Source organism: Maniola hyperantus, chromosome 7 (assembly GCF_902806685.2).
Source record: "Maniola hyperantus chromosome 7, iAphHyp1.2, whole genome shotgun sequence".
In the NCBI taxonomy this organism is placed as follows: domain Eukaryota; kingdom Metazoa; phylum Arthropoda; class Insecta; order Lepidoptera; family Nymphalidae; genus Maniola; species Maniola hyperantus.
Window position 1 is genome coordinate 12,801,238 of NC_048542.1, and position 10,500 is coordinate 12,811,737.

The window sequence follows — 10,500 nt, forward strand, 5'->3', positions numbered from 1 at the left end:
ACTTTGTCGTCTGTCCGTCTGTCCGTCTGTCCGTCCGTCCGTCCGTCCGTCCGTCCATCCGTCCGTCCGTCCGTCCGTCCGTCCGTCCGTCCGTCTGTCCGCCCGTCCGGCAAGAAACCTACAGGGTACTTCCCGTTGACCTAGAATCATGAAATTTGGCAGGTAGGTAGATCTTATAGCTGACATTTGGGGAAAAATCTGAAAATCGCGAATTTAGAGTTAGATCACACAAAAAAAAATTAAATTGTGGTCATGAATTAATAATTAGTATTTTTAACTTTCAAAGTGAGTGACTATACCAAGTGGGGTATCATATGAAAGGTCTTCACCTGTACATTCTAAAACAGATTTTTATTTATTTTTATGCATCATAGTTTTTGAATTATCGTGCAAAATGTCGAAAAAATCGTTGTTAATACGACAAATCGTTGGCACGTTTTTTGCTGGTAGGGTAGTTACTAATCGCCCTCCAGACTAGAACAGAAACAATTTATAAATTGGTACCTAAGTTGCCCCTGCAGGGAATTGAATCCGGCACTTGGCACTTATAAGACCAAAGTCACAGAATATATAATAGTACTACGTCCAAAGTGCTCACCTCTGTACCAGAAGGTCGTCAAACTAGAATCTATAAGCATGCAAAGCAGCATGCATAAACCAACATCTTGAACTAACACCGCACAGTTTGTTGTTCTATTAACAACAACAACTAACAATTACTCTGCATTCTAAGGAAGTAAAATTGAATATTATAGTAATTATAAATACAAACATCACCAAGCGTCAAATAATGGGAAACCATCTCGAAACTTAATTACTAACAAAGCGAATTAATATGTATCACCGCTTCGCAGTAAAGCAGTCTATCGGTACGCTGGAACAACTCAATTATACTTGTTACATGTATAGAGCCCAAGTTATAAGCAGAAGCGGCTAAAGGCGAAAGCTATAAGCACACTAAAACGCATACCATCACGTCGCTTCCGCTGTTTAGAGTGATTCTGAGACCATAGTGTAAAAAATAAAGGAATCACTTCAGATTTGCCAAAATTCTCTTCCATGTTAGCCCGCTTCCATCTTAGACTGCATCATCACTTACCAACAAGTGAGATCGCAGTCAAGGGTTAACTTGTATCAGAATTTAAAAAAAACTGTCAGGACATGTCAAACATATACGAGTAAGTTATTTGGTTATTTGTCTATACTAAATGACAGATTTAGACACAGTTGACTGGGTAAGTCACAATAGAGCCTTTGGTCATAGAGAATACCACAGTTTGATACACTTTATTAGACTGGAAATCTTTATCATTATGTAAGTTTTAAAGGGCGTGGGTCAGCAGTATAATTATTTATGAAATCCCAAAATCTTTTCTTTTAATGAAACTAGTAGGTACTTAATGTAAATTTGATAATGTTTTACTTAGTACTGATGCTAGAATTAACAATAATTTAATATAAATCTTTTTCAAGTCAAGAATAATTTAACGATAATTTTGAAAATTATATTCATAGACTCCAGGATAAAGATAAAGAATCGCTTTAATCTCGTACCTTGAAGAACATCGATAACCATGTTATTATTGTGAATGAATATATAATTTGTAATGTCTCGAGTGAGTTTATGTAAGCCTGACGCCTTACTAGATAATTATTAACTAGGTATGCCATATTAATAACTAGCTGATAGCGACCGTGACTTCGTTCGCTTGGCATGAGGTTTTTTAAAAATCCTGTCGGAACTCTTTGATATTCCGCGATAAAAAGTAGTCTATGTCACTCTCCAGGTCTTTAGCTATATTCATGCAAAAAATCACGTCAATCCGTTGCTCCGTTGCGACGTGATTGAAGGACAAACCAACAAACCAACAAACAAACACACTTTCGCATTTATAATAGAGTTAGTGATAATCTACTCCTGAATATCAAAGTGATCCTTAGATACAATTTAGGAAGAGATTACATACCTACTAAGTGAGAAAAGAAAGTGCAAGCCGTAAACTTTATTTGTCAAGACATCCGAATGGCAATCGGGGTGGCGACGCCCCGCACACCCGCACTACTAACCCGTTGCGGGATAGCGCGGGTGAAGTACGGGTGTGCGGTGCATCCCCAGCCTATTCCGAATGCCATCTCGACCTGTCGCCTACTATATATTTCTACGATACGACGCGACATCACATCGCAATTTTGTGTTTACACCCTACGACAGTAAAGCCGGCTCGTCCGCAAACATCAAGACGTTGTGTCACTGTATGTATTTACGTTGTGCTTACTGTCTCCGACTGTAAGAGCATCGCAATCAGCAAGATTTGCTGAACACGCCACAAAGGAATTACAGCGACAAGCTGTGATCTTACTTTCGGTACACGCTAATTTATAAATATGAAGCCATGAGACGAGCGAGTACCCCTTTTTACCCCACTACAACAAAGTCATAAGGAAGGGTTATGCTTTTACACCTTAGCGCCTAAACCGCCTACTGAGCCGATTTTGATGAGTAAGGTAATTCCTCAAGGTAAGGATTAATTTGTTATTATGGTCTGGGTGATATAGGCTACATTTAATTAATATGAACAAAATTAATGTGGCAGATGTTACATCTAAAAAAGTGGGCATCTCTGATTTTTTTTGCTACCATATCGAATGGGATTTCAAATGAAAAAGGAAAAAATTGTAAGTTTATAATAATATATATACCTAAAATATATAGTAGGTAGGATGTAATATACCAAGCGACGGAAAAATGATTTGGGTTTTAATATTTTAATTCAGTTCACTTTCATTAAGTACAATTTTGTTTCAAGTCTTGCAATGATTTTTTCATTACCTTTACATTTTTCTTCATGAAACTTCGCACACGAGCGTTCTAGTGATAATGCTAATTAATTATTTAAACTCAGGGTTTAATTCCTCTGTATTAATTATTTTAGGCTGCCCACTTCAAGTGTTAACATGAAGGATCAGTCCATTCACCTACTGCACATTATACAATACATAGACAAAATAAAAAAAAATACTTAGTCACGTTAATTTTCTTCATAAGCAGCTAAAAATTAGATTTTTAAACGTATAGAGATGTAATATACTATTCTTGCTGTACTTTAATCAAATCGATCCTGTCCTAATTTAAATAGTTATAGATATTTTACTAACAAATAGGTTTAAGTCTTGTGTAATTACTAACACCAATATGATCCTTTTGTTGGTCGAAATAAAAACATTTTATTTATCTATTTAATAATTACACATCAGTTGTATGCAAAGACGTAAAAATAAGTTTCTATCTTAATCCATACTAATATTATAAATGCGAAAGTGTGTCTGTCTGTCTGTCTGCTAGCTTTGCACGGCCCATCCATTTAACAAATTTTGACGAAAGTTGGTGCAGAGATAGCTTGCATCCCGGGGAAGGACATAGGCTACTTTTCATCCGGAAAATCGAAGAGTTCCCAGGGGATTTTTAAAAACCGAAACTCACGCCGACGAAGTCGCGGGCATCACTTATTTTTTAATATTTCTTGATAAACTTTGAAAATAAAGTACCTACTAACCCGACTTTTGTGGCCCAGTACTTTGCAAAATCCAGTGAGGCGTACGCCTCGCGGCAACCGTGACTCGAGACTATGTACGAGACTTTTGCCCGAGTGTTGACTCGAGTCTAAAATCTAGGCAGACTCATTAAAATATCGGATAGAAATGTTCCTCCTAAAATAACATACTTGAGTAACAGATAATTATGCTACTATTTAATTTCTACTCATGATATTATCTTAAACTTTCTATCATGATCAACGCATAGCCGGCTCACTACACAGCACGAGTCTCCTCTCAGTATGAGAAGGGTTTGGCCATAGTCCACCACGCTGGCCAGGTGCGGATTGGCAGACTTCATACACCTTTGAGAACATTATGGAGAACTCTCCGGCAAACAAACGTTCCTGCCAATGTTGGGGACAATACGCAAAGAAACTTTTAGCTTTTATAAAATAAGGAAAGTCTGGCACGCGCTGGCTCTCTCTCTCTCTCTATTAGTTGTGACTAACTAGGTAGGTACCTAGATATTCAGTTTTGTTTTGGTTTTATTAGAGTTACTCTAATCAGACTATGAGTGTCACGGAATTCAATTCACTGTAAGCTGAATGAAAAATCCGGATTTTGCAATTGGATTGAATCGCAAATGGATTGAATCGCATAGAGCTCTGTTATTATGCAATTCGCAGAGTTAATTGGAATAGAGATAGATTCATATTATTATTTTAACGACCTCCATGGCGCATTGATAAACGCTGTCGTCATAATTCATACGGTATACGTGTCAGGTCCCAGGTTTGATTCCCAGCGGAGGCAATTTGGGCATTTAGAATTTCTAAATGGATTTAAGACGTCTGGTCTGGTTGGAGGCTTTGACCTTAAATGATTGCGACCCTGCCGAAGACACGCCGTCAAACGGCATTTTGGCTTCAGCAGACAAGGGTTAGAAACTGATTCTATTTACTCGTGTGCTTCGGGTACTTATGGAGACAGAAAAACCAGTCAAGTGCGAGTCGGACTCACACACGAAGAGTTCCGTACCTTGGTACAAGAAATTACACCGCTTTTTTATGTAACCACAAATTCACGGTTTTTTATTTATTTTTCCATTTACTTGTGCTATAAGACATTTTCTATCTTGAATGATACTCGAAAGCTGATTCTGGTTAGCTATCTAGCGGCAACAAGCAAATAAAGGAAAAAAAAGGCTGGCAAGAAGAAAAGAAAAAACTTGAAACAGTAGGTAAGTGACAGTGCAATATACACCTGGAGCAAAATAAACTAGAACCTGAAACTGGTAGAGTTTCGCTCTATTCACATATTTTATTCATCGACCTTTTGGTTTTCAAGAAGCTGTACATATAGAACGGGACATCTAGTGTCTGTGATATGCAGATAGATGACATTTTTAGAGCGTACATTGCTTGGTGCTCCACGATATAGCCTCATCCTTATTTTTTCTTTTTCAAATACGAGATACCCTTTGATTGCAATATCACCTGGTGATAAGTGATGATGCAATGAAAGCGCGCTAACTGATGGATTAGTATGGACATAATGCTCTAAAGCGCTTTATTCACCATCCATCTTGCTGTACGTCCCGCCAAGGCCATGCACGATGCACGATGCAAAAAGACCGTGAATAGGCTTGACGTACCTACGTCGATAATGGATGTCCACGATGAATTTTCCATCCAGCAAGCGCCCCCACCACTGCCCGTGTCAGTGAATAGCGCGGACGTACGGAAGAGTCGTCCTGCGTCCTGCATGCTTGATCGTGAATAGACTTGCTGTACAGCAGATTTTACTATTTAGAGGTTGTTTAGAGATTTTATTCTGCTCACGCTTGATGCGCGTGTGAGATTTAGATAAAGAGAAGTTAAGACAGTGGGCTTTAATAGTGATGATTAATGAAATCTAATGATGACTAATGAAAGTTATCATCTATCAATTATTTGAAATGTAGGTAGTTGTACTTTTATCAGGTAAGGCCAAATACTAAGTAATTAAAATTAAAGCAAAGCATCTGCTGTATTATTCACCATCTAAACTGGCTTATAAAATAATTAGAAGTTAATAACCTAATGTTTACGTTTATCTCAATAGATAAGATAATTAATTAGCAAAAAGAGGGTAGGTTATAAAAACAGAAGTAAAACCAACCAAGTCGAATTATAATTGAATTGTATTGTTCAGCATTGATCTATTTATATTAAAATGAATCTACCACCCATTTCGCTATGGTGTTTAGTCATGGAGAAGAAAGGGCAAAGAAACTCCATAACACACATCTTTTAAAAACATTACAATTACAAGATTCCATACACAGTACCTAAAACGTACGTAAACGTGGTACTGTGTACCAGATGATACATAGTTATAACAAGTGAGCTATAAAAGGCAAATGATACATTATAATAATAAAATATAAGAATACTTAACTTTAGTAAGGTCCGCCGTGTTTGCTCTGGGCTGAGGAACCTCACAGATTGACTGTCGATACAAGACTGTGCCCCCTCTGTCTAGGTAGGGTACTTTTATAAACACTGCCATCGCAAACGAGGCGGATGTCGACTATCACATGATCTTAATATTAATCATTATTTATTTTAGGTTTGTTGACAAAAGGCATGTTGACACGCCCAATTTACAATAATAAAATCAGTGACATTGATTGTCTACGTATTAATAATTTACAATAATAATAAGCGACTTAAATTGACAGTTTACAAAACATTATTATTTCACATAATAGCTATTGTCAACTGTATGTTGACAATAGCTTAGTATAATGTCACTCTTAGTACATTGACAGTATTTAATTTACTATGAATAATTAGTTACCAGTATTGACAATTCACATAATATTATTTATCGTATTGTCACATTCCTAAATATTAAATTAAACAACATACAAGAAAAGATACTATTTAAATCGTACCCTTTCCGTACATTGACATTGAATCCGGAAACGGAATAACGATTCTGTTTTAAATATCACAACAAATATTTATTTCGGACTCCCAAGTTTATGATCAGATGAATTTTAGCATATTAATTATGTATCCAATTTTATCGTAATATAACACGCGCACGATGGCCTGTATGCTACATCCAGCACCGCGGCCTTGAGCTGACCTTGGCGGGACGTACAGCAAGTTGGATGGTGAATAAAGCGCTTAAGTCTTTGGCACATACCACCACCTATAGACGCCTAATAGCCGGGCACCCCCGATCGCCAAGCTTAGGCAGTTGCTTAGCATACAAGTCGGCCCACGCCCGTTTGGTACCCTCATTCCGCACATTGTCTTGATTAAGTAACTTTTGAATCCACCAATCACAACAAAGCATTCTCCCGTGTCCCCCGCCAAAATTTTACGATTTTGTTTACATGCAAAACCTTGTATATGCGTACTCTTGAGGTTTGATTCTCCGTGGTCTAATGGTAATCATTAGGTAAGTGCGCCTGTTCGACTCCCCATGTATGAGTTACTCTGTAATATTTATTTCAGTGGTACTCTGTAATATATTTTATTTCATATAAACTATGCAGCCAACTAATCCATTTCTAGATAGGTATACTTTATTTGCACGGGAACGTATCGGGAAAAAATAATAATCTCATCCTTTCTCCGACGGACATGTTTTCAAAATACGTACATGTACGTGAGGAATAAACCTTTCGAATAGAATCGAATCAAATAAAATTCAAGCGAGCCTCAAGTAGCACGTCTCTAAGTTTGTATCTCGAGGAATTTTTCCTACAAATAAGGCCTCAAACAAACACAGCGCGCGCCGGCAGTCCGAAGCAATGAATGACATATGGCACGGCAAAACGTCACATTGAATGCTCGCGTACATGTGTACGATTTTTGTTGTTAGCTTAACCGTTTGAAGCACGTCGTACTAACAGTCACAGAATATTATAATACCTTTGATCTTGACAAAAGCCAGCGTTATGGTCTTCTTTTTCTTCTCCTGCCTCTTCAATATAGGAGATTAGCAGTCATCTCATCATGTAGTTTTCTATCGTTCGCCAAACGGAAAATCACTATTAATTACATAAACGACACACGCAAGCTAAGTTGTACTTAACCACTGTGAAAGATAGTACTAATTATACACGCTTGTTTTCTACAAAGAGAACAAAAAAACAGTTCAACTTTTAATATTTAGTTACTTTAGTTTTAATCAATCAATAAAATATGTTTGTTAAATGTTGTTGTTAAAAGTAGGAAAACCCATACACCGTCTGAATTAATAGCACGTGTCTTCGCTTAGGCGCTCTAGGACAGGTGCGATAAATAGGTAGCCCTGACCTAGTTAATATCAGTAAGTAAGCACAGACGAGTGACAGAGGCATGCACTATGGGGATCTTTCACACACTTTCAAACAAACATACTATCATACATACATACTAAAATTCACATACACAAACTACAAACAAACACACCTTTCATATATAGACCGCAGGTCGCGTGCAGAGCTAGTATGCGCGCCGCCGCCGCTCCTGTATGAAATTAACTACATAAACCGGTTCGTGTGACGTCCCGCCTGCACCCGCCTGCGCCCGCGCATCGAATATCGATGCCGACCTAATAAATTGCAACCCGCCAGTCTATTACAACGCGCCACTGCGACACCGTGTCCACGCATGTTCAGTGGCCGCACGCCAGACACGCGTCATAATAATTTAATTTTGTTTTTATCGAACCGCGGGCCTTTTGTTATTCTTCAAGTTTGTTGTATATATAGTTACGTTGTAAATAGTATAATATCTTTGTGTGTATATACAAATTCACAAGAAATACAGATCGGTGGTTAGAAGAATACGGGATTTCATTTACCCACACCTCACGCACCACCATAAACTGGTGACCCCGCGAACAATGGCTGCGCCGGAAGCCAACCTTGAAGATAGCGATAGTGGATCCGATGTGACGGTGAGATCCGACGGTGGGGAACACGTTACAGTACGCCCACGAAAAAAACGTGCCCCGTCGGAATATATGAAAATCCGGATACCACCCTTCTGGCCAGAAGACCCGGAGCTATGGTTCGCACAAATAGAGGGCCAGTTCGAGATCGCAGGAGTGGTGTCTGAAAACACCAAATTTTATTACATTACTAGCAACCTTAGCAGTCAATACTCCAAGGAAGTGAAGGACATAATTACCTCACCACCCGACAGGAACAGGTACACTAAATTAAAGGAGGAACTGATAAAGAGGCTGTCTGCATCGCGTGACCGGAAGATCCAACAACTCCTCAAACACGAGGAACTGGGCAACCGGAAGCCATCGCAGTTCCTGCGCCACTTGCTAGGCTTAGCTGGATCTTCCGTGCCCGAAGATTTCATCAAGAGCATCTGGTGCAGCAGACTTCCCGCCAGCATCCAGACCCTCATAGCATCCCAACCAGCAGGATCTCTCGAGGATTTGGCGCACTTGGCCGACCGCGTTTGTGATATTGTCTCGCCAGTTCCGCAGGTTTCCACCTCCACTGCCGCTCCGACAGCTTCAGTCCATAGCGTCGAGTCCATGGCGTTGGAGATAGCCGAACTAAAGGAGGCAGTCAAAAACCTAACCATGCAGCTGAACAGACAAAACAGACAGTCCCGGCAGAGAGAGCGTTCCGCCAGTAATCGGCGCAACCGCTCCCAGTCAAGCTACAGGAAGTACCCAGAGTGTTGGTACCACGCCAAGTTCGGGTCAAAAGCGACGAAATGCGTCAAACCCTGCAACTTCGCCTCGGGAAACCAACAGAGCGGTCGGTAATGGCGGCCGACGACCGCTCACCTACGTCACCGGGCCGCCTGTTCATCACCGACTGCAACTCAAAAATAGACTTTTTAGTGGATACCGGTAGTGATGTGTGCGTTTTCCCACGTAGTGCGTTTCGTGACCGACGAGCCAAGACGATGTTTCAACTCACGGCGGCAAACGGTAGTGTAATAGAAACCTACGGGTATGTACATTTAAAGTTAAATTTCAATTTACGCCGGAACTTTACTTGGAATTTTATCGTAGCCGATGTAACGAGAGCCATTATTGGCGTAGACTTTTTGTGTTATTATAATCTTATAGTAGATGTTAAAAATAAGCGTTTAATCGATAACACAACATCATTGTCGACTATTGTTTTTATAGATAAGAATGTTAATAATATTAATTCTGTAAAAATTCCTTCTGGCGACACACGATACCATTCCATTTTAGCTAAATATCCGGAAATAACAAGACCGGCCGGCGCACCTACCACCACTATACACAATACACTACACTACATACGCACTACACCCGGTCCCCCGATATCATGTTCCCCTCGCAGGTTAGCCCCGGACAGATTAAAAATCGCGAAGCAGGAATTCGAGCAAATGCTGAGCAACGGGACCGCACGACCGTCCGAGAGTGCCTGGTCATCTCCCCTGCACCTAGCCGCTAAGAAAGACAACGGCTGGCGGCCATGCGGGGACTACAGGCAGCTCAACGCACGTACCATCCCAGATAAGTACCCAATAAAACATATCCACGACTTCGCTCATAGTATATCAGGATGTAAAGTATTTTCTACTATCGACTTAGTCAAGGCCTATAACCAGATCCCAGTATTTGAAGAGGATATCCCTAAAACGGCGATTACAACCCCATTCGGACTCTATGAATTCCCATTTATGACCTTTGGACTCCGAAATGCGGGTCAAACTTTTCAAAGATTTGTAGATGAAATGACCAGAGGGCTTAATTTTTGCTATTGTTATTTAGATGATTTTTTAGTATTTTCTAGGGACGCCACAGAACACGAAAATCATTTAGAAATACTTTTCGATAGAATGAAAAAATATGGTGTCTTAGTAAACACTTCCAAGTGTGTTTTTGGCGCTTCGGAGGTTCAATTTCTAGGGTACCACATTTCTGCAGCAGGTACTAAGCCACTCGAGTCCAAAGTCCAAGCTATTAAGGAAT

General features: G+C 39.7%; 1 protein-coding gene across 1 annotated transcript; it reads left to right on the top strand.

Moving 5' to 3' along the window:
* The first annotated feature begins 8,424 nt into the window (after window positions 1–8,424).
* LOC138402609 (uncharacterized) lies at window positions 8,425–9,312 on the top strand. Its single transcript, XM_069499931.1, has one exon. It carries the CDS (start codon window positions 8,425–8,427, stop codon window positions 9,310–9,312), a length of 888 nt encoding a protein of 295 aa, XP_069356032.1.
* The last annotated feature ends 1,188 nt before the right edge of the window (window positions 9,313–10,500 follow it).

What these genes read in the sequence shown, in the direction of transcription:
- LOC138402609 (XM_069499931.1), top strand. Translation starts at nt 8,425, where the DNA reads ATGGCTGCGCCGGAAGCCAACCTTGAAGATAGCGATAGTGGATCCGAT.